Source organism: Podarcis filfolensis (assembly GCF_964270895.1).
Source record: "Podarcis filfolensis genome assembly, chromosome: 5".
NCBI lineage: Eukaryota > Metazoa > Chordata > Lepidosauria > Squamata > Lacertidae > Podarcis > Podarcis filfolensis.
This window is the reverse complement of record NC_139608.1, coordinates 39784250-39809490: the sequence shown is the minus strand read 5'-3', so window position 1 is coordinate 39809490 and position 25241 is coordinate 39784250. Positions and strand designations below refer to the sequence as shown.

The window sequence follows — 25241 nt, the reverse complement described above, 5'->3', positions numbered from 1 at the left end:
TTTAAGTACAGATATTGTCAGAAGCCCTGGGGGCTTTGATAGACTGAAAAGTATTATATAAATATGGCAAGGAAGCAAATTTTCAAAAAATTCACGCAAACTCGTATGAGCAAAACCATTTCACTGCCAATCAGTTAAGAAAAACCGAATTCCAAAACCAATGGATTAATTAGATCCATTAGGTATGCATTCCCAGAGGACTGCTGTGGGAAAGTGTTTCATTCTGAGAAGCTGAATGCTACTGTTAATTATTCAAGGTGGATTTCACACACATACAAAAGGGTTTGGGGCTTATTAGGATAAACAGGTGTAAACAATAAAATTCCAGGCTCCAAGATACATTACTCAAATATATGGAAAACTCTGTTCATTTCCCAAAGTATGAAATCATATACTTCTATGTAATATAACATTCAACCTTTTGGGGGCCTTCCATTACAGGACTTAAAAAAATATATGGGGAGTAGCTCAATGAAAGTAAAGTGAACCCAGCTATTAATGCCACCCTAAACAAAGACCTATCATGTACTGGTAATTTTCAGCTCCAACTAATTTTCAAACACATGTCAGATCAAAAGACTGGCTCCCATTATTTTTATTGACTAATATGCAAAGTTAAAATTCTCAACTCCCTCAAGTGTGGAGAATTAGGCAGGCTAAGCATGTTGAAACAGTTTCCTGGAAGTGAAACAGCTCTCTTTGTGGGGGGGGGGGAGGGAATCCAGCTTACCCTGCCATTGCTGATCACTGCCCTCTGCCCTTTTTTCAGTTTAAGAACATCCCTGGAGTACATGGTATGTGAAAGAACAAAATCCACTTTAGGAGAGTCAAAGGCTTCCTTGAAAATATCAATATCCATACCCTGAAAGAAAAGAGACCCTGAGTAAAAGTAAGTTCAGAGACAAGACAGGAAAGCTGTAAATTAAAAAAAGAAATGGGTACTGCTGCTCCATTTTACTAGTGTACAACCTAGTAGTGTTTTACTAGTGTACAAAAGCCAGCTTATACTTACTCCAACAGCAAATTCCGTAATATCAGCTCCAGCCTCCAGCATCTTTGCATTCTCTTCCTTGGCTAATTTTGTGATGAAGTTCTTGGCATTGTTAGATGTTTGCGTCTGTAAGGCTGCCCATATAGCCCTAGCAATGATTGTGTTGTTGCTGGTTGGGTCTTCACTGGGGTTGCTGATCACGCCAATCCGGACGTGGTTACTGGATTTCTGCATAAAAACAAAATGTGCATTAGAACACAGTTTGTACAAGCACCGAAGGCCAGTGTTTAAATGTAGAGGAAAGCTGATTGTGCCTGCTTCCTGCTTGTGCTGGGTAGAAACAAACCATCATCCCTGGGCTTAGCACTATAGTTGACCGAGGGTTTGTGCAAACAAAGCACGATAAACAAAAGTTTGTTCTCAGTTTATCTATTTTTCTTTGCTACGAGAAAACAAAGTAAATCCTGGCTGAAACATAGAGCTAAGCCAAGGATTATGGCTTGCTCCTCTCCAGTACTCAGATCTTAGGGTGCAGCAAGGCATGATGGTATGAAAGAACAATTGGTTGCTCTTCCTTTAAACACAGAGAGCCTAGCGATTAGTCATACCTGTCCCTCAAAGGCACAAAAAACAATCAGGTGGTGTAGCTCAGTTCCCCAAGTATACTGACAATACTGCTTCCCTTCCTTCCCTTCTTCAACAAAGGCCGTTACATACCTGGTGTTTGATAGCATCATACAAAAGCTGCCTTCCAGATGGCTTGTCAAAGTCTCCCACAATCCAGAAAGTCACTGGTCTAACAAAAGAATCATCTGTAAAAGGAACAACAACGCATTCAAGAAAGAAAATTGAAGCTGATAATATCATAATGCACATTTCCATTTCAACCTGGGCACATGCAGTGTTTCGAAAAGTCATTCAGGCAAGATACAAAAAGATCCCAATGGTATTAGTATTTATCAAGGGTAACAGCATGTGTATATATCTCTGTTAAAATTAAGTTTATCTTTTAAGGTACACAAAATAAGGCACATGCATAATTCTGTTTATTATCTGGGGTTTACTTAGCTATTCATTTAAGATTTTTATTCTTTTTATCAAAGAATATTTAAGCAACTTAAGTTTTCCTGTTAGCAAATAAACAAAACTTTTTAATGTGGACTCAAATTATATTTCTGGAAATATTTTAAAACATGCATCTATTTTTCATTCCCTACAGATTCTAAGGTCAATAACTAAGGGCTCTGAGCATGATTTAATGTATTTAAATTAGTAATGCAAAAAAGGAAAGAAATGCACTCAAGCTCATTACCATAAATTTCCTTGGAGGACATGCCTGACAGAAGTAAAACAGGAAAGAGTGGGAAAAGATATAATTAGTTTACAGAATAGACCTTGCAAGTACCCAACAGCCACAGCAGGGTATGCATGACCCTTGTAAACAGTGACTAATGTCAGAGGCAACTATGAATTAATTCATTTCCAGCAATAGGAAACCACAACATCTCTAGTATTTCTCTAATTTTCAGAAGTCATGCACCCCTTCCAAATGAAATGGATCTGTCATGCCTTGTCCTCTTCACACTGAAGCCTAGTTGATACACCTGACAAGATCCTATATGACACATGATTTTCCAAATACCTCCAGTTTTCAAAGACAGCTCTAGTCTTTAGCTGTATGTTCACAAGGAGTGAATCATGATGGCAGGTGTTAATTATCAATAACAGGGCTTATTGAGAAGGCAGTTGGGCCACAACTGGCCCCCGGGCCTTAGGTTGCCTACCCCTGCTCTAGAAGGTAAGATTGCTTGCGCAGGGGCAGTTTCATGGGGATGGTTTGACTATACACGTTTTTGCATATACGCTCTATAACCCCTGTGCAAGATGCATACTGTATACTGAAGATACTGAAGTCAAAATCTCTACCACATTTCTCACACTGATTTTATGTAGTTATCAAAAAGCATGGGTGACAGAATAGAACCCTATCCCATCCCAAAGGGTAACTCCCATAAGCGCTCCCCAGCACTCCCTTCTGAGAACTACCCAACAGGCTAAGTGGGACTGTAAAAGTTGTGTGTCCTGCATTTCCAATCCCACCAGTCATTGAGGGGTACTGGAAAATGAACAGGTGCACAGTGCCCCATGCTACCGTGCAACAAAGATGATCCACTAGTGTGACAAGAACATTTTCTGTAACAAACCAAGGCCTGAAGTCAGGTTGTCTCATTTAATCGAACCTAGAGCTAGCTGCCCAGCTACTATCTGCTCTTATCACCATACCTAGACAATACACATTAAACTTGCCCATAATTGCCAGGATCTAAACTTTAGACTCTAAAGGTCCCAGGGAGGCTTTAGCTGTTGCCTAACTGTGGCTGTGTAAGGGGACCCAAAACCACATTTTCACCACAGGAGGAGATTAGAACCTGCCAAGTAGGACAAGGTTCTAGACTGCAGCTTGCTGGTCAGACTATTCCAAGGTTTTCATCTAGATAGTTGGAGCTCAATATCCGAAACAATTCAAAAAACCACTGTAAGATGAGGCCAAGGGCACCTCTAGTAATGAGTCTTAATGAGCGGGTTCCTTAATGATGGATAAAATGTTTAGTTTACCCCTTTTTTAAGTTGCTGGTGTTAAAAGCCTAGACAGGCAAGAAGACTTGGTCAATCATTGATAAATCTACCAAAACAAAATCCCCAAACTAAGCTTTTGTAGAATGTCTCAAGTGCCCTTCCTTAGCTGTTATATTCAAAGTGACTTATAGAAGAGAACTAAATAAAACCACACACACACACACTACAAAACAAACACATTAGATACTCCTACATCAAAAGCCAGAGAGGATCAAGAATGTTTTCATGTGCTGTTCAAAATCAAACAGGGAGCATGTTCTATATTTGTGGTACATCACTAGAATGAAGCAAGGAAGTCTGTTTCTTCAGAAGAATTGCTGAAGCCCACAGACACAATCCAACACAGAATTTGACATATTTATGCTTCCTCTAATTCTTCATCTCTTACTTGCAACTTCACCAGGGTTGTGGACAACAAGGAGAAATTTTTTCAGGATTTATATTAACCAGGTTGTTGAGATTGGCTTCAATCGCAGTCAATAGCAATCTCTGGTTCGTATTATCTGTAGCTAAAGTTGGTGCCAACATAGGCCTTAGCAGAGAGACAGAAGAGAGGGGCTAAGGATGGGAGCATGTGACTCCCCCCTCTCTCCCAGACTCATTACCTAAGCTGTGCACGGTTTGCAAAGGCATAATAAATCAGAATAAAGCCTTGATTTGACAATTTTATATGAAAATCCAAACCAAAAAAAGCCCATAATGGCTATAAAAGCCCAAAGTAATAACTTACACATATATGCAGAATTGCAATAGCACTATATTTCATCCCATTTTTCTCCTAAGCTTATTTGCTCCTTTGGCATATATTCAGTCAACTTGTAGTCTTTTATTGTTAAGCAATAAATAAGAAATGTGGTAACGAAGTGAAGAATTAGTGATTTTAGGGTGGGTGGGTGTGTTTTAAAATGTCTTGGCAACAGCTGCAATACTATTCTAAGCCCAGCAATTACCAACTACCATTGGCTGCTATTGGGCTATTTTCAAAAGCAATTAACACTTCCATTTTCTATAAGGAAACATATTGCTCATATATCCATATACATTAATAAACTAAGTGAAATTAAATGGTGAAGTTCCAAGCTAACATTTCACAATAAACAAGACTAGCATTTGACTACTGTTGGGTCTACACAGCAAATGCAAGAGAAAAGGAGACTCTGAAAGTCTTTGCAACCTGGTGCGCTCCAGATGTTTTAGATCAGGCATGGCCAAACTTGGCCCTCCAGATGTTTTGGGACTACAGTTCCCATCATCCCTGACTACTGGTCCTGTTAGCTAGGGATGATGGGAGTTGTAGTCCCAAAACATCTAGAGGACCAAGTTTGGCCATGCCTGTTTTAAATGATAATTTCCATTAGCCCCAGACAGCACAGAAGGCTGCTCTGCAAGGTGGTAGAAAATACGCTCTGTGAGTAATAAACTAGCATATCAGGGAGCAGGCTGAGCAAGAACCTCTTGCCCTGCTTCAAGTACAGACCAAGCCTAGCAGAGGAAATCAATTAAGACAACAGAAAATATGATGCTGCCTGGAAGCTAGACAGGCCAAAGAAATGCCATGCAAATACTTTTTAACATTATGAACCAACCTGTACTGTTTTCTTCTACAGTACCTGGTTCTTCAGATTATGGCAAAGCCATAATGACATGCTAAATCTATGGAGCCTTTATGAACAACCGAAGAACTTGATCAGATAAAACTGGGTATACATTTAAGGATCAAACTGGAGGGCAAAGTGAGATTACAACATGGCATCATTAGAAACATTTTTAAAATGCCTTGCTATGATTCACAATGCAAAAGGAACCCTGGCTAATGAAGTAGCAGAATAAACATTCATGTGCAGACTACAAAAGGGAAAGAGACAGGACTCCCATAATTGTACCTTTCTTGGTCATGTAGGTCATGCTGTTGGCTATAGCAGCTGTCTTGTGCTTGGAATCCATGAATGTAAATCTAGCATAATCATCCACAAAGAAATTATCTGCAAGAAAAATATTAACTCATCAACAATCACCACTTTAAATCAAATTCTATTAATTTTATTTTAAAAAGAAAATTACCCTCTTTGGTAGCAAATTCCCAATAAAATGTTCCTACAGGGCATGTTCCTAAATAATTCATCATAGAATTTGGACAAGGACAGAGATGAGCAAAGGCTAAGAATGATAAAGCATAGGCAAGAACAGCTGCAAGGTCAAGGAACAGGGGCTAGGAGTGAGAAAGGGCAGAAAACCACCCAATAAAAGTACGGAGCCCTTGTATTTCTCCAATACAAAATGCCTGAAAACTTACAAACTCTTAAACAACATTTACCAGTATACCTGAAGGAGCATCTCCACCCCCATCATTCTGCCTGGACACTGAGATCCAGCACCAAGGGCCTTCTGGCAGTTCCCTCACCGCGAGAAGCCAAGTTACAGGGAACCAGGCAGAGGGCCTTCTTAGTAGCGGCACCTGCCCTGTGGAACGCCCTCCCATCAGATGTCAAAGAGATAAACAACTATCTGACATTTAGAAGACATCTGAAGGCAGCCCAGTTCAGGGAGGTTTTTAAATGACTGATGTTTTAGTGTGTCTTTAATCTTTGTTGGAAGCTGCCCAGAGTGGCTAGGGAAACCCAGCCAAATGTGTGGGGTATGTATGTATGTATGTATGTATGTATGTATGTATGTATAAATAAATAAATAAATAAATTGTTTGTTTGTTTGTTTGTTTGTTTGTTTGTTATTATTATTATTTAAATAGAATGCTTGAATACAGTGTTGTCTGCAGGAGGCTTCAGCTAGTGAATTCCTGCGTCTCCCCTCCTACTCTGCCACATCCATGAGGAGGAGACTGGAAACATTTATTTGCTTCTGTTTTAAGATTAGAATAATTGTATTTTTTATTTGTCTTGACCAACCACAGTCTAAACTAACTGCAGTTTGTCCAAGTTTGGACAAAACAACAAACTGCACACTTAGTTTAACATGGAAGTGGGTATTTCTGAACAGCTTGTGGCCATGCCAGAAATGGGGGGAGTACAAACTAGTGTCCAAATCAGATCTTATTGTCCACTAACAAGTTATTGTTGTTGTTATTAGAATTTTGTATGGATTCAACAGCAAGTGTGCCTTACTAGTTGCGGTTAAATCTAGGTACTCTCTGTCAGACATCAAGATCCGTGAGTTGATTCTTGGCACAACATTAGGCTGGTTCATGATATATTCAACCACATCTTGATCATTTGATAATTCACCCTGAAAAAGAAAGAAAAAATCAGATCTAATACCCTCAAACAAACAAAAAGCATGTTTTGGAACTGGTCTGAAAATCAGAATAATATTGAGAAGTCAAATCATTTTTTAAAATTTTAGTTTTATTCCTTGTTCTCTCAGAACCTCCCCTTCAAAGAGGTCATTTAAAGACACAGTAGCATCTCAATATTTTGCAAGATGTTAAATTGCTTCTTATGTGCAACCCTTTGGATTTTTACAATTCTTGGAACAGCAGAACTGTGACATAGTAGGTTCCTCTGTGGCAATGAGGGGCTGCCATATGGGAAAGGTAAACCTACAGCCTGCTTAGAAGCACAAAACTAGCTGCACAGCTCTTTGAATCTTAGCCATCATCTTTAAGCACCGAAGAGGTCTTTGAAATCCCAGACTACAAGCAACATGGCTTACCAAATACACAGCCCTCTGGAAAAAGCTGGTGGTTTCTAGTATTTTATGCATTGTCACAGTTTCTAGTTCATCGGGATCTAGTTGTTCCTTTTGAAGGGGCATTCCGTTGAAAAGCACAATAGGTAAGGGCCCCACACCTGTCTGTTCATAATAGCCACGTCCTTCCTGAAATGTACAAAAGATACAAATAAGATTTTTTTCTTTCTGCCTCTACTGACTTTATCTATTGCAACATAGTCCATATTTCCAAAACAACCAATGCGAAAGCAGGTTATGTGGGGTAAATACTGCTGTAACTGGCCCAGAAAATCCTGTTGGCACCTCTGATCACTCCAATGAATAGTTTGGCAGAAATTTTATTCCACAAAAAGAGTTATGGGGTTTGAAATCGGATAAGCCAGACACATGAACGCCTTACCTTCCTATTGTGATCATAAGCAGAATCAACTCCTAAGATGCTGTTCACTTCTACATAAGGATACTGCTTCTCAAGAACACTAACCACATGCTCCACCTTGAGTTTTTCTCCTGTATTTACTTTGTTGTATATCTGTCAAGAAAACATTGACACATGCACAGTTAAAAACATTACCTCTTCTCCTTACACTTCAGAGGATCATCAATAAATCAGCTGCTCTCTCAATTTCGCTTTGCCTGCCCTTATGTATCAAACTCCCTCCAGGAAGACCTCAGCAGTGCCTCTTCTCTCTTTCTACTAACCCAGTTTCAAAACCCACATTATCCATGAAGTGTTTGGCTTAGTCTTTTTGTCCCATCATCCCCAGGCCTAAGGTAAACAAAAGTGACAAAAGTAGCAGCCTCATTTTTTGCTCATGTGCAGTGTTTTATAGAGCAACTACAGCCCAACACTTGGTGTAGGCTAGACCTGCAAAGCTGATGTCTGCAGGAAAATAATTATACATATCATACAGTACAGACAGATAGATGGCTGTATGCATGCATGCATTACAAGCTGCTTTGGTTATCTATTTTACAAGTTCTTACAGTGAAAAGTTTCTCATGAGTTCTCCCAATATCTTTATTTTCCCAAGATGTTTAAGTGCCCAGCAGAATGTCATGAGGGGAAGTAAATTACTGATGGTGGCATGGATGAGCCTCTAAAAAAGGCCGATCACCATTATGAACCAACTTTGTTAAGAGCGAGTTGAAGGCTAAAATCAAACTGCAGGGACAACAGGAAAGGGAAGACAGCACATGGCACACAATGTAGGGCAGGAAGGATGGAGGAATCCACTCTTACCCCCCCCCCAAACACATACAAGCCTTGGCCAAGAGACAAGTATGACTGTGACAACAAGCTCTCAATTGCACAGGTTCATCAGCAATAAGGTAGAGGGACCAGGGTGGAGACAGGAGCAAGGGAAGGGCAGCATTAAAACCCTCATTGTGGTGCCTAGGATGATTTATATTCTGCCCCCCTATCTTCCAATCCCATGCTGCCATCACTATAGTTACAGGATAAGGAGAAGATGTGAAAATGCACAACAGTGTACCAGATCGTTCCTCACCTTACCTTTCTATTACATTTACATCAGGAATGCACAAGAGGGAGCACATGTAACTTCAATTTTACAGCTTAACTTGGAGAACAGTGCAGTGGGAGAAAAGTGGCTTTGGCAAGAAAAGTTATCCTTCCAGGAAAGAGATGGTCAAGAACTCACAACAGAACCTGCCCTCATATTACTGACAGCAAGTACATTACCACTTTCATAATCATTAACCCAAATATTCTGAAAAGGCAAACTGCTGCAACAAGAAGTGTCTCTTCTTGTTGCAACAGCCTCAAGGCTGACATAAAGAAATACAGCTGCATTAATTCTCTCCAAAACACTCACAGATATAACCGTCTGGAAGGCAAAATTATTATCAACTTCTTGCGCAACATAATTGTAGGCTCGAAGGAGGGCGACCCCAGCATCTTGTAAACCATCAACATCTTCAGAGTCATTAACCACAAAAACCAGTCCAATCCTATTAACGAAACAAAAGAAAACAGACTAAAATCCAAATCAGATATTCAAAAGCACAGCATCTGTAACGGAAATGTTTAGGTTTGTGAACACGAGTGACAGTGACCACCACTAAATACTACCAATCCTTTATCAGTGGTTGAAGGGATGTAGGAATGAGCTGTCGGATTGTACTCTTTCCCCTGCAACCCCTTCCTTTCTTGATGCACAACTAACCAAGGTTAATGCTAACCAGGGTTCAATCCTAACCAGACAATGGAACTAACACCAAGCTCTGGTTTCAAATCCCGAGTTAGGAGCCAGACCTGGTTAACATTAACAATGGCTGACATTGGTGCAGACATGGACTGAGCCATGAATCTGGCTGGTGTGGAGAAGTCATCCATGAGGAGGAGGAGGCATTGTGGTACACAGCCATATAATGTTACATCTGCATCATTCCTCCATGTCTGTGGTATTTCACATGTGTGCAAAACTCACATTATAGGCATAAGCATGTGCCCCATATCAGATTTCCCACAGCCACTTGGTACAAACCAGGACCTCCAGATACCTCCCATATGTGATCAGACCCAAAAGGCTCCTCTCTCATACAGTTAGGTATAATAGGTAGTGGAGATGCACAGTTGCTCAAGAAAAACTCCCATCATGCCAAATATGTACTTTTCATAGGTTTGGAAAGGTGATCAGCTGTGGACATTACTCAGCTTCAAAAATAAAATTGTAAGTTCCACACCCATAGAAACTGCAGCATTACCTCAATGGTATGTGGTTACTAAGGAACATTTCAGCCACGCTAAGCAACTCTGCCGAGCTCTCATGGGACGGGTCTACGATGAGTACCTGAAAGTCATAGCAAAGTAAGGATTCAGATGCCATTACATCACTTCAGAAGGATGAGAACCATGTTTCACAATTTTAATTTTAAATATGTTTTAGATCTCTCTATGGATTCTTATTTGTATGGGTTTTTTTATATTGGAACAGATATACTAAGCTAAATATATAGGATTGTCTTAATTTTAGTGGAAAACTTACCATAGAAATTAATTAAAACATTGCATACAAATAAAATCTTAAGTTGCCCAACTCTTGAAATCTTAGAGTGAAGTTCATAGACCAAACCACTTACAAAATTATGGAAGTTTTTCCTTATTTGTCTGATTACACCAGGGAAAGTAGGGCGCAGCAGCTCCTGGACACTGGAAGGCCAAGAATTGTATCTGCTGTCAACTTCAAGATTATTGATCCACTAAAAAGAAAAGAAAGTCAAACAAAATAAATTAAAAATATTTGTTGCTTGGACAATTAGAACTTATTTCAATTTAGGGCCACTATTTAGCGATTCAATTGCAGTGGAAGTAACTGAACTGTATGGATTTGTATGTTGAACTAAAATAAGGTTCAAGACTTGCCTCAAAGAATTTACACAAGTGTGCCAGGATATGTAACATACTGTGAATGATTTTTTTTACTGATCGATGGAAATCTCACCCCACATACTCACTGAAATAGCAGGACTTCTGATATCTACAGCATAGTCAGAGTCCGATGGCTGGATGTTCAGCTTTAACACATTGTGCATGGAAAGGCCAACAATTCCCAAACTATGCAGCCCTTCCATAACACGAGCTTCGTTCCTCAGGACATCAAACAAACTAGAAAGAGCACAGATCAGATAAAACTTTAGAATGCCACCAGCTGATAATACTGTAGCATTTTATATTGCTATACTGTAACCTAAATTAAGAAGAATTTGAAGAGTTCGTACCTAAATATGTCCTGTGTGTCTAGATCTATGTGCAGCCCATTGATGAACAGGGCAGAATCCCCAGATTGCAAACCTAAGGTTCCTTTGAAGTACTGAGGAAAAAGTGCAACAAAGACATTAATAGACTTTTTAAAATACTAGACTTGAAGAATACATAACTTAAGATCAAATCTTTTCAAAGATTTAAAATATTAACTGATCCCAGAAATGGAAATTCAGTTGGTCCTGCCTGGATAGCAAATCAGCTATCTGTATTAATCTAATGCAGCACAAAGTGTGAATTATCTTACGATAAAAATAGAATGATGAGGTATTAACAGAGCGATCCAAACCCCTGATCCACCACACAGGAAGGAGTCTGGAGGAGGAGCTTTCCCTTTACCTGTGTTCATGCTCTGCCATTAGCAGGGCTCACCTACCAATGAACTTTCAACTGAACTGGAGCAGCCAAGTACAGGTGACGACCATTTTGCACAGGGGTTCCATTCCTGGCCCCTGTGCACCTCAGTGGAGTGCACATAAACCCAACCCGCCCCCATTCTGCCCTGTTCCAAATCCAAAAGGACCCACACATTGGTGGACATGTGCAAAATGGTTGCTGCCTGTATTCATTGGCTTCTAAGTACCTCCAAGTTAATCCAGTCCTCTCTGTTGCATCAACCTGGAGCTGGTGCCACTGAACTAAAATATTTTCCTACCCATCACACCTTGCACCCTGCCAGGCACAAGCAGAGAGACTCCAGATGCTATTGTAGCACCTGTTAAGCCCTGCTGCCAACCACCAGGGGTTTGGATTGCATGCTAAATAAGGCCTGCTGACTGCCCATTCTTTGATGATGTGGAGCAATTACAAGCTGTGCTCCCATTTCAATTACTGCTCTTCTTTATAGCATCCAAAATTCTATGTAGACATGGGGAAGTAAAATGGATCAACTATTTACTTGTCCTCAAGCAATCTGCCTACACACTTGACCGATAAATAAATTTAACGAAGTGGTTTTATCATACTCTAGAATCATGTTAGCCATTTTAAAGAATATTGAGGTACTTATGATATATGGCTGATATATGATATGGGGATGGCAGCTTACTAGCTGAAAGTATAACAGAGACTGATGTAAAAGGGATGTAAAAGGAATAAAGTTTGTGTACCATAAGCAAAAAATATAAAGGCCACTATCAGTGGCCATCATTTGCACTCAGATGAAATCAAAATGTGCGCACAAAGCTGTCAGAGGTCACCTCTGGGGGCTAAATCAAACAAAGAAAAATAATCTTACCAAAGTTACTTCTCTCACTTCAACCAACCTACCCTCAAGAATGAGATTCATATATAATACTAATAAGCATTTTTTTTGTGCCATGTAAATTGCAAAGTTCAGTCCTCAATGTAGATTTAGAGCAATCTAGGTTGCAATCCTATACTTATTTAGTGGGGCTTACTTTTAGTTAAACATGTCTGGGATTGCACTGTTAAAACCTGTTATGCTGAACTGTTAAGTGGTATTTGTATTCTGATATCTGAACAACATTCTGCCCCATTGTTTCTTTTCTAATTGCTGTGACAACCCAGTTCCTCTGAGGTAATTCTTTTCTAGAATGGGACTCTTCAGGGAGCTTGTTAAGACAGCATTCCTGATATTTTGCACATTCACCCTGACATTTCTTACAGTAAATAGATATGCAGATAGATACATTATTCCCTTATAGAGAAAGTTAAACAGATATTATGCAGCAGATTCAAATACACTGTGATTTCAGTCTTAAACAGAGATAAAGAAGTCAATTGAGGGAATTGTACTGCTCCTGCTGTGCCAATTGTTAAAGTTTCTATTTGTTTCATCCCCAGAACACATCACAGAAGCCACTAAGTTTCAAGTTTGACACGCACTGGGACTTATTCAAAAGCAAGGCAAAACCCAAAAGGCCAAGTTTTCCTTGAGTAACTGCTTGTGACTATTCCCTGGGAAATATCCAGATAAAACCAGTTAAGAGCCACTTGGCTCATAATTTCCGAGCTTGTAGAATACAAACCTTGCACAGGGTTCATAGTTAGGGTTCACTGGAACAAACTCCCACAGAAGGTAGTGAACTCTTCTTCACCGGAGGTGGAGGTTGGACGGCCATCTGTCCTAGATGCTTTAGATTACCCTCGGTGCCCCTTCCAACTCTACAATTCTATGGTTCTATGTTATGATGAAGAACCTTTCCTCCAAATTCTGCCCTAAGCTGTAGCTACTACAGTACAACCAGAAACCAACAAAACATTCTGGACATTCTGGAAGAAGAACAGCACTTCAAAGTATTTAGAGCTCGATAAAATGTACTTTTTAAATACAGAGAGGCAGTGTGGCTTACTGGCTAGTGTCAGCCCAGGAGACCTAGGTTCAAATCCCTATTTTGCCAAGAGGCTCCAATACAATAAGGCTCCATACAATTACCTTTTGGTTCTCTTCAATTTCTGATCTGAGTTCTGAAGAAACAACTGTTTTTGTTATTGCCCTACAGAAACCAAAAGAGTCACATGTTATCATTAATTGCCTGTCCTACCTCTTCTTTTGTTTTTATATCTGTTCCACTTCAACATGTCCCACTAGGGCATACAATTGTTACAAGTAAACAGATACTGGAATTCATACAGTATAGAAAACATTGCAACTGCAAGGACAACAATTAATCTATTTCATTTAAGCTATCTAGTGCAATCAATTGGGGGGGGGGAACTCCACATATTAAACTCTACAGTTTGTGCCAAAATTTGTGCCAAAAATGGTTGCACAAGAATTAAGTGCTTTCAGCTTTTAAATCCAAAAGGACACATACCAGGAGGAAGTTATTATCCCTTAAAAGAGATTGGTAATCTGAGCCAACTATGAACTTAACATCTCTAATTTAATAGAAAACACCAATATGCACTTAAGATTACAAATGCTGTAGTACTGATGATGCAGAAATACTGACTTTTCAGGTATAGCCTGCCCCCCTCACTGAAGATATGACCAGTGTAGGTTGTTGTTGGCTGTATAGCTGCCCGGTTATGTCTTTCCTGCCCCAGTTCCTTGCAAACTGATTATGAATGGTTTTCTTATTCCTGGCTGAACGCAGGCATTTTCTCCACCTCCAGCGCCTTTCTGTATATGTGAATCCTTTCTGCTGTCAAATTGTCTCTACTTTATCAGAAAAACACCCTGCATTTTCATTGAACTTCCAAGGTGGCCAAATTTAATATTTTCAAATATGCAAGGGGTATTTCACTACCAATTCATACTAAAGTTTTCAAGGTATTAAGAGCAAAATTATAGCAGAGATGTTGAAAAGCAAGTCTTCCCTTTTAAAATGATCTAATTCCACAATTGCTCGTTGCCAAACTATCAGTTAGCTGGTCGAAGCTGGATGGACCACACTGGGGCAACCATTTCCCCACAAGTAAGGGGGCCAAAGTAGTTTGTTTCCGTTTCAACAACCAGGATCCCCAATCTACTCTGAGATCTTTGATCACTTTCACCAAAGTAAACAGCACAATAATCTACATTTGCTTAGCAGCAGCAGTTACCTAGCCTTTGTGGGAAAATTCTGACTTAGATCTTTCATGACCATCAAAGCATCCACCGTAGGAGCAGCCAGAATACGAGCAGCAGTTTGGAAGCTCAGATCTAAAATTGAAAATAGTTCAATCATAAGGCAGTCCTTCAAACCTGGAATGTTGTAAAGCTTAACTCTGCTAGGTGCCAAGATCAGCCTAATCTCTTGAAGCTCTTAAACACCCAATTATTCCTCTCACGCACTTTGATGAAACTGCTCACATGGCTGAAGTGGAGTTCATGCGTAAGGGCATCCCTGGATCAAGCCAGCGCATCCACCAATGTCCTGTTCTTACCAGAGTACACAATTCATACAACTGGATATAATGCCGAGAAACATTCACCAGTTAGAAATGAATCAGAAGGATTTAGGAATTTTACCGCGCTGGTTTACTCAGAAGAAAAGGCCACTGCATCCAATGGGGTTTACTCCCAAGTGTGTTCTTTCGTCACCTTGAGCTATCTATAATGCAACTATGAGCCGTAACTATAATGCAGCTGCGAAGAATGCAACTGGCAAAAAAAAAAAAAAAGGTGGCACCGAAATAAGAAGAATGCAAAAGGAGGAACTTCTTTGCTTAATGCCAACTAACAGAGCAATCCAAAGCACTTGGCAGGCAGTGGCAGGGTTGTGTTATCACCACCTTGGCAGCCTTCTTGCTCCTGCTGGCCACAGCAGAAGAGGCAGGCAAATCACTGTGGCAGCCTGGAGCTGGTGCATTGATTTGGCTCGAAGACATCACAAGGCAGCAGTGGGGTCTGCTTGGGATCCAGCAGTGACAGTCATGGGGCTTCCCTAGAACACCCCATTTAGGGGCTTTCCATGAGCTACCACCAGGTGGAATGAGGAGCTGGGAGTTGATGCTGGCATCACTCTGTGGGTAGAGGGGCACCTTCATCTAATCAAATTCCATCCCAGCCAGGCACAATGGGGTTTTGGATTGAAGACATAGAAGATGGAACTCCAGGTGAATGCTGTTAGGAGCAACGTTTTCTTCTTCAAAGTATGCAGAAGAGCTGAAGCAGTTTGCAGAAATATTGTACCTATCTGGCACCATGAGGAAACTACTTCAGCTATTCTACGTAATTCAAAAGTTTAAGATGGTTGCTGAAGAAGGAACCTGTGCTTTGAAATATGTTGACGTGTAAAAAATGCAACTGCATTCAATTTGATGCTTCGCACAAAGGGAAAATGCCTTGGGGTGGTGCTGATGGAAAGTGTCTTCATGCTTGTATCTGTTCCAGGAACGGTTGCATTTATGGATGCTTCTGCTGACACAAGAGCACTTCGTAACGAAGTCATAATAAATTTATTTTAGTGTGTGTATATAAGAACTTAAGTGCAGCGTAAGAGCTCCTAGGAAGTTGAAGTTCACATTTCAGATTTGCAGGAGAGAGGTTACTTACCTTGTAATTGCCACACTTTTAAGGGTGCCATTTCATTGGTGCTTTCAACAAGATGTTTTCTTAGTTCTTTCAGTTCTTCTTTCAAACTGGGGTGCAACTGCCTGGAATAAAAAATGAATTAAGAAAACCTATATTATTAAAGGTAAGGGTACCCCTGACCATTAGCGGACGACTCTGGGGTTGCGCGCTCATCTCGCTCTATAGGCCAAGGGAGCCGGTGTTTGTCCGCAGACAGCTTCCGGGTCATGACTAAGCCGCTTCTGGTGAACCAGAGCAGCGCACAGAAACGCCGTTTACCTTCCAGCACAACTGCACTTAATAGATGTGGATTTGGGTCCCTTTTCTTAATATTTTGTAGGTAGGCTTTAGTCGGAAAATGCAGCTAAAAGTAACAGAGGAAGCTGCTGTATACAGTTTAGTTGGCCCATCTAACTCAAGATTGCCAACACCGACAGGCAGCAGCTCTCCAGGGTTTCAGGTAGAAGTCCTTCCCATCCTCACCTGCTGATGCCGTGTTTGAACCTGGGACCTTTCGCAAGCAAAACATGTGCACTATTACGGAGTCCCCTCCCTGCAATGTTCTTCATGTATTCCCTTGCAAGTCAGTTTCTGGAATGCTTTAGGTGAAAAAGCCAAGGAAAATGAACATGTTTGTCAAGGCATGACGTACCTCAGTTTTCCAAATAGAAATCCCTGCACTTCATCAATGGGGTCATTTTCACCTATTACAGTTGCATTCACATCTGCACCTATAGAAACAAGAAAAAACTCCTTGTTATGATACCATTTAGGAAACGATCAGTCATAAAGAGTCTGACAAGCTTTGCAAGCCTTCAGCACACAATATTAGCACTGCAGACAGCCATAACAGCAAGCACATCTTGTTTCTAAGACAAGGAGACAATTGCTGCAATTTCTTACAACAGGCACCAAAGTGTAGTGGGGGTATTCCCTGGGGGAACAGTGACATTCCTTGCCACTCATTCCCTGAGGGTTTTACGCTGCTACTTCTGTCAACCAGTGAATAATCTGGTGCTGCTCTCCACTGCCACCGTGAAGAGTCTCAGAGTGAGACTCTCCTCACTCTGGCTCCAGAGGGAGCAAACATCAAACACTTTTTTCAAAAGAAGTGGCTTGTCGCACAAAAAAGGACAGAACAATGACGACACTCCTCATTCTGCCTCTGCATGTTTCTCTGCATGTTTTTACTTAGTAGCCAACACCATGCTAGTAGCATTTGAAGCCAGCAAATTGGTGGAAGGGAGGGATTAACACAAAGTAGGATATACAAAACACAGATAAAAATTGCAATAGCTTCTCCTTCATTTAGAAAATGTGCTACTTTTCATGCACCACAGCTTATTATCATAAAAAAAGGATCTGTGGGAGGAAATTAAACATGTGTGTAAGAGGTTAGGCAGCCTTGCAAGGAAAGCAGAAGATGACAAAGGAAGTGTGAGGCAAGACCCTGGAACTGGGTCCTGAGGGGAAATTGGGCACACAGATTGCTAACAGCCAGGGAGAGAGCAAGTCCAGACAAGCTTCCCACTCCAGCTTGAACTAGTAACCTACACAATCCTGCCACGTCAAGGGAAGCTAATGGGTTGCCTGGGCAAGTTGCCTCATCCTAAAGTACATCAATATATGCATGAACCTTCCAGTCCTTAAGAGTATCAATCCAAAGGTTGCCTAGTCTAGCTTCAGCAGCTCCTGTCAACGTGCAATCAATTCCAGAGTGATTGCTACTCAGTGGGTTTTCATTTATTGTTATTTAGCTTGTTACAAGCCATTTTGAGCAGAATTTCCTTGTGGAAAGGTTGTATATAAATAAATACGAATGATTTAGATTACTGCAGCGTATTGCTAATATACCCTGAAAAAGTGATTCAATTCTAAATAGAATAACAGCGAGAGCATATGAAGAGAATTTTAAAAACAACTTTGGAACATATGCCAGTTCATGGTGAAACCATCACTGCTCTTAAGGTAGGAATTCACCTTTCACCTGGGTATCATCCTTGGCCTTATATTCTGTGCTTTTAATGGCCAGCTCCACACCATAGCCTGACAGGTAGACTCTTTCTTTACTTGGATTCTACAAGAGAGAAAGGAGTAAAAGCAAGGTAACCTGGGCACAACAAGACATTTGCTAGGTTTATCTCTCCCAACTTTGCCAGACCATAATCACAGGCAGTTGGACCATCCTGATTTAAACTTGGAACAAGTGCCCAGCTGTGTTGCAGCTCAGCTATAAACACCCACCCACCGTCCTCTGTGATAAGAAAGTTGCAGCCCAGTTCAGAACTCCAACTGATAGGAGGATGACAAATGTAGCTTCCATCTAACAAGCTCTTGTAGTGATTCCTGCTGTCTTGGCAATGCTTCTCATGCTGGCATTTACATATCTGGAACCTCAAATTTCATTGCACATTGCCACAAAAGTCATAAGGGGCAGTAAGACTATAAAAAGAACTGTAACCAGAAATATCCTGAATCTATTACCTCTTCAAATTGAGACCTAACAGCTTCTAGATCTTTAAAACAGTGAGTCTAGATTCAGCTTCACAGTTGTCTTGTACGAACAGAGGAATAAATCTTTGAATATAATCAGAAAAGATAGACCCTCTTTCAAAACACACAAATGTTGCAATATTGAAAGCAATCAAAAACTGGCAATATGGTTTATATAAAAACACACACGATTTTAGAACTCAGTGCAAAATATTCCTGAAGTGGCACTTAAATAACAAATATTGTTCCTGAAAAATACTTGAAATCATGTGGACTTTCCTAAAATTGTTTTAGTACTTACAGCGATGTAATGCCTAAGAATGTAAGTGATTTCTCCAGCATTGACTTTTGATACAAGTAGTCTGTGAAATCTAGACATCTCCTCAGAGCCAATCTCAGCATACAAGATTACCACAGGACTTTCGGGGTCTGAGACTGGGTATTTGTGGTCGCCCTTGAATATAAAAGGCTTTGGCCTAGAACAAGATGAACACCCCAATATAAATACTGTGCTTAAACAAGATTAGATAATGCTTATGACTACACTGAACATATAGAAGAGACCTAAATAGGTAACTATGACAGTCCTTATTCTAATGCTTGTATCATTAAATGTGATTCATGAAGAATTAAAATAAGATTTCCATATGGAAATCCCAGCACTTTATTGCTCTGCTTCTCACGATTGTGGAACTGAATGAATTCCTAAAATGGTGTAACTTATAAAGCCATTGCAAATGGAACTGAACAGTATGCGTTTTATAATTGTAATGGTTTTATCTATTTGTATCTTTGTTGTAATCTATTGTTGTAACCCACCCCAGAATCTTATGATTGCATCCCACTCTGGGACCTTATGTCCAAAGTAGCAACATCTTAAGATTGTAATCAATCATTTAATCAGAATATTTATAAATCACCAACTCATAAAAAATAGCAAAGCAGTGTACAATAAAATTATTTAAACATCATGAAACTGTGAAATCATTGCCCTATTTTAACAAAACAAGCAGCAGCATAGGTGCCTTGGTACAAAATAAAACTACCTTTCTGAAGCTGTTTGTAGAAGCATTTTGAGTTTGTCAGATTCACAAGTCTTCTCTCCATGTACAACAAAAAATGCATTACATCCCTCTGGTGGCGGCTCATCAGCTGCTATCTGTATTAAAATGGATCTATTATAGTAAGATGTCCACCTTTTTAGGGGGGGGAATCGCATCATGGTCATAGTAACAGCATCACAAGATACTCTGCTTCTAATAGATTCATCTGTGCATTGTCATTTTTGATCCATATGAACGAACAGTAGAGCACTGAATCACATCAAAAAAACTGGCCACGACTTGTGGAATGGGGGCATTTGCACAGCTTTTCTGCTTCCAGCCCAGATGGATACCAGCGAGGAAGGTAGAATAACTTCTTAGATTCTTTCAAAGACAAATACCACACAAAATAAAGACCACTCCATTTTATAATCAATCAAGAAAGGTCTCCTGTCTTGGAGCTAAATGAGAGAAAGAGGGATAATCTTACAGCAACTTTATTTGTTCCCTTCCCTCCCCCCCCCATCTCTCTCCCCTCTTTTCTTTATCTCGGTCTTGTGTTGTGTTTATTATTAATGTTGGGTGAGCAGCTATTGAGGAATGGTAGGCGAACAAGATGGTGGGCAGGATACTGAAGCAGTTTCCTTTACAATTGCAAAATGAGAAACCATTCCTTTTAAATTTAAGTTTTGGGGTTTTTTTAAAGGAACATAAATATCCATGTGGTACCGTATTTTTCGCCCTATAGGACGCACTTTTTCCCCTCCAAAAATGAAGGGAAAATGTGTGTGCGTCCTATGGGGCGAATGCAGGCTTTCGCTGAAGCCTGGAGAGCGAGAGGGGTCTGTGCGCACCGACCCCTCTCGCTCTCCAGGCTTCGCGCAGGTCTCCGCAAGGCCCGGGAGCCCGGCGCTGGGCTCCCACCGTTTGCAGAGAGTTGCCTGTTCTGGGGGCTGGGGTCGGGGGAAGCTCGGGCTTCCCTCGCCCCAGCCCCGTGCCTGGGGGAAAATAATTTCCCCCCCTTTATTTCCCCCCCAAAAAACTAGGTGCGCCTTATGGGACGGTGCGTCCTATAGGGCGAAAAATATGGTAACTTTTGCAGCACTGGTACCATGCCCAATACTTCTCTGGGCGGTGGTCAGGAAAGAGGTGGAAGATTGTCAATGCCTAGACACAACACCTAACCTTGGTGTCTAGGCTGGCAAGCAATCAATCAGGGAAGATGATATTATCTGTCAACTCAATAAGGTCCATCAACATATTACCACTCCCAATATACACAGTATAGTCAGTCATTGTCAAAAAATTAGTCATTGTAATATGGTCACATACAAGGCTTAGGTTGCTAGTTCAGGGAGAGGAGACACCCAGTGTTTCCTTTTGCATTACTGTCTGTATGAAAACATGAGAATCAGAAATGTTCCAAAAGCTATATACTAACCTGCTGGAAGGCTTGAACCGTAGCTGAATAAGAGCGCAAAGACAAGGCAAATTTCAACAAGTTCTGTTGCAAAGGTGAAAGATTCTGGGAAGCTGCTTGTAGCATTGCATAGTAAGAGGAATAATCAGTACCTGTCAACCCACAAAGTAAACTATTTAGTTTTTAATGCAAGTGCAGAGGGATTTTAAAAATCAGCTATAATTGTCGTGGTTCATACTACAGTATAACTGTATGCAAAAAGTGACACAATTTTAAACAAGGAATCAGCATCCTGTGCAGTCATATCAAGTTGGAAATATATGACTACAAGTTGGTAAACACTGTGATCCTAGGCTACCTCCATATAATACTGCATGCAGAAAATATATTTCTTTCTCTCTCTGAACTTGATTATTCATACTCATTGGTCACTACTACAATTGCTAAGCACATAATTGCTTTTAAGATATACTTGGAATTCAAGTCCATTATAGATATGACTTCTGGAATGTGTCTGATCCATTTAATGAGATATCCTCAATAGTAAGCTATTATATTACGACATAATTCTATTACAACAAAATATTATATATTTTCATTAATAATAATGATGTCTTAGTTACTTTAGCTTGTTAACCTTGCAAAGACATATCGATTATAAATTACAGTCATTAGGCTCTAAAGAGGTGGTGAACCATCTCCCCATCCCTGCAGGCACCACATTCCCTCATAGACAGTGACTGGGGCCAAAGCATACATATACAAAGCTCTCTCTCCCCCACCCCAACCCTCCCATTACACCCACATGGCATTCACACCTCTCTCACATACATATCCAGCTTGCTTGACTTCCATGCTGCACAATGAGAAAATGGCTCCTTCTTACTGCACAGCACTGAAATGACAGCCAATCAGAATGGCAAAGCACAGAACTGTCACTGCTTCCACCAGTCTGATTGGCTTCTGTACTAGCTATTTAAAAGTGTTTTGTCCACAGTTCAAGTTTTGGTGCACATGTAAAGGGGGAAATGGAATGGGCAATTAGCATGTGGGAAGGAAAGAGTGTATGATCCTATCCCTAGTTTTTCATCCCTTAAGAGTAGGCTTGTATAACTTGTGACTCAGCAAGATGGACGCTGTCCACTATGTATTGTAGCATGTCAAAATAAATCTGCTTTTGAAGACCAAAGTAGGCAGCAACACAGATAAAGGCTCAGAGTGGGGAAATGCAGCTAGCAGGTTTATTTGGCTTGGTCAGTCACTAAGTTCTACAGATCTGCCTTAAATGGCCAATTTATATCTGCATAAGCTTTGACTGGTTACCATTTTCCATTAAAGTGTAAAGCATAAATGAAAATCTTTACTATTTTTATATTTAGCATTATTCTACAAATGGAAAGAGAAAAACAAGTTACAGTCGTACCTCGACTCCTGAACGCCTTGGGAGTTGAACGTTTCGGCTCCCAAATGATCAAAAACCGGAAGTGAGTGTTCCGGTTTTCGAACGTTCTTTTAGAAGCCGAATGTCCGATGGGGCTTCCGCAGCTTCTGATTGGCTGCAGCAGCTTCCTGCAGCCAATCAGAAGCCGCACTTTGGAAGTCGAATGTTTCGGAAGTCGAATGGACTTCCAGAATGGATTCTGTTCAATTTCCGAGGTACAGCTGTATTAAGTGTTTGTCATTTATACCAATGAGCATTTACAAAGAATTTAGCGCACGGTACCCTATCTGATTACAAAGCAACCAAGCAAAGCAATAATTACCATCATGACTGGATGATCCAAAGTCCTGACAGGTTTCAACAAAGCTCCAAAATTTCTCTTGACCTTCTTCTGCTAAAAATTCACTGAAGAAAGGAGGGGAGAGGAATCATTACATTATGTTAAGTTTTATTTGCTTTGGGGTTTATTTTTAAAAACACCTATGACACTGCATTTCACAAGTCCAGATTCAAATTTCATTCAGTAATTAATTTACTGGGTATTTTTAAGGCAAGCCACTGTCTAAGCCTCCCTCATTTGCAACACAGGGACACAAATTATATGGGAGATTACATTTTTAAATTGCTTTTTTAAAAAAAAAACCATTGAGTTAACCATCTTGCTTACCTTGCTTCAAGTAATAAAGGTGTGGAAAACCACTTAGTAGTCAAAGAAGTCGTCACTGCTTTTGAATCAGCTTTTACCAGGGAGAAGCTCACCCATATTCCAATAAGTGCAATTAGAGTTCCCATCTTATAAAAGAACCTGGAAACAAATGAAGACATTTAACTTAAGCATTGTATTTCAGCAGAAATAGTTAAGCAAGTGTATGTTTCTGTAAATCCACGGGTGTGCAATCAGTTATAAGGTATATATCTTGACACAAAAGCTGGGCCTGCCATCTTGCTGAAGCTAAGCAGCACCTGGTTGGATAACCACCTGAGAATAAAATGTGTGCCACCTTGGGTTCCATGATGGAAGAAAGGCAGCATATAAGAAAATAAATAAACAAAATCTGGGAAAATAAAGGGACAATTCTAGGACTGATTCAGAGGTAATGGGCTGATTCACATGTATTGGGGGAACACGTGTTGAAATGCCTACACTGCAGAGGGTTGGACTAGATGACCCTCAGGGTCCCTTTCAACTATGCAATTCTATGAGTCTATCATGAGCTAGTGAATAAGCAGGTGTTCCAGTCCCGTTTCTTCTTTTCCCCTCCTGATTCCATTTTCCCCTTCTGTATCATGTCTATTAGATTGTAAGTCTATTTACAGGGACTGACTTCTCTTTTAATACATGCACAGCCCTTAGAAAATGCAGGCACTTTGTAAGTTAATAGTAATAATTTTACATTGCAGGAAGCGCAATATTAAAGCACATATAAAAGCCTCATGGCAATTCTATCATCTATGAAGTTGGCCTGAGAGAGTAGAGAAACGGAAGTCTCAGAAAAATGAATCCTTCCCAAAAACGTAGTAGATTTGTCTCACTTGTACTTCATATTGTAAAGGTAAGAAGTGGCACTGCAGAAATTACGTAAGAAGCTGCTGAGACAGACGCTAGTCCATCTAGGCCATTATCATCCAACCTACTATCTTCAAAATCCTCAGCAGGAACGTGTCATTCTCAGCCCTGCTACTCAGTATTTTTTTAAAAAAACTAGTGCTTCCCCCTTGATCCAATGCATCCTACTGTGCATTCACGGTCTACTCTTAGCACCATTATGGGACTCCAGGACGCAGGCATGTCCAGATATGGCAAATGATGACACTTCTGACCATGCCAATTGCGATCACAAATCCCATTGTGCAGGTAAGATTTCAGAAAGGCGCTCCTGTCCCTCTGCTGCAACAACACCGAATCCAAGAGCCCTGGGGCTGACCCCCTCGTTTGTTAGATCTTCCTTTCCGTGCACAGTTTTAGCAAAAAATACTTGTCTGTAGGGATCCAAAGGAGCTCTACGAATAAACACCAAAACTGCTAACCGCATCTCTGTCCTTCGGTTCGAGATATCCGAATCCTTGACAACGCCACAAAGTTGCCGAAATTCGGGCTGCAATCCTAACCCTGGGGGTGAAACCCACGGGATTCAATAGCACCTACCTCGGAGCCGACTCCGTCTGGATTGCAGCCTTAAAATCGCGCGGCTGTGTTGCAAGGCTGGAAACACGAGCTTGCTCTGGTTAACCACCCCGAATTCTCCGCGCCCCAGTCCCTTAGACCCCCCGCTTTCCCTGCTCGTATGGACTCCGCCTCCTCCGCTCGCGCCCCAGGAGAGCCCGAAAAAGGAGAAGCGGCGGCGGCGTCTTCAGATGCGGGTGTCCGGGAACCCAGGCACCTACTCACCGTCCAGTGCTGGGGCACCGCACGTGGGGGGAGGCGATGGTGCCGGTGCCGCGACTTAGCCAGAGGGCGCCTCCCGCTCCTGCCGGGGCTCTCGCGCCGTGCGGATTATTATTGCGCCTGTAAGCTACCGCCACGCTCCTTTCCTGCTTCAGCCGCCGCGGCTCCTTCGGTTTCCTGACAGCTCGCTTCCGGTTCCGGCCCCTCGCCGGCTACCAGGAAGAGCCGCGGTGAAGCGGCTCTTTGCCCTACGGAGGAACCAGTCTGGGAGCAGCCCTTGACGCCCGCGGCGCCATTTTGGCTATGGGCAAACAAAGTCCCGCTCCAGGCGACGCTCCAGTCGCCCAGCAGGGGCGCTGTTCCCATCACGAAGCGGAACACAAACTGTAAGCAGGC

At 41.1% G+C, this 25241-nt stretch overlaps 1 protein-coding gene across 2 annotated transcripts in view; it reads right to left on the bottom strand.

The window, feature by feature from the left end:
- Nucleotides 1-25035, bottom strand: part of UGGT1 (UDP-glucose glycoprotein glucosyltransferase 1) — a 42591-nt gene extending 17556 nt beyond the window's left edge. Inside the window, exons 1-24 of one of the 2 annotated variants that reach the window (XM_083615195.1) lie at nt 24849-25035; nt 23127-23264; nt 22782-22864; nt 21040-21170; nt 19602-19714; nt 18857-19031; nt 18043-18139; nt 16715-16793; nt 16045-16145; nt 14610-14709; nt 13498-13558; nt 11057-11148; nt 10793-10943; nt 10418-10537; nt 10043-10128; nt 9151-9286; nt 7713-7844; nt 7295-7459; nt 6748-6868; nt 5512-5610; nt 2304-2327; nt 1709-1803; nt 1013-1219; nt 731-862 (exon numbers count right to left, since the gene is read on the bottom strand). In XM_083615195.1, coding sequence (XP_083471321.1) covers nt 731-862; nt 1013-1219; nt 1709-1803; nt 2304-2327; nt 5512-5610; nt 6748-6868; nt 7295-7459; nt 7713-7844; nt 9151-9286; nt 10043-10128; nt 10418-10537; nt 10793-10943; nt 11057-11148; nt 13498-13558; nt 14610-14709; nt 16045-16145; nt 16715-16793; nt 18043-18139; nt 18857-19031; nt 19602-19714; nt 21040-21170; nt 22782-22864; nt 23127-23251 — 2625 coding nt within the window. In that variant the 5' untranslated portion in view covers nt 23252-23264; nt 24849-25035. The remainder of the gene's footprint in view (nt 1-730; nt 863-1012; nt 1220-1708; nt 1804-2303; nt 2328-5511; nt 5611-6747; nt 6869-7294; nt 7460-7712; nt 7845-9150; nt 9287-10042; nt 10129-10417; nt 10538-10792; nt 10944-11056; nt 11149-13497; nt 13559-14609; nt 14710-16044; nt 16146-16714; nt 16794-18042; nt 18140-18856; nt 19032-19601; nt 19715-21039; nt 21171-22781; nt 22865-23126; nt 23265-24848) is intronic. The other variant, XM_083615196.1, reaches the window with a different exon arrangement.
- Nucleotides 25036-25241: the final 206 nt, after the last annotated feature.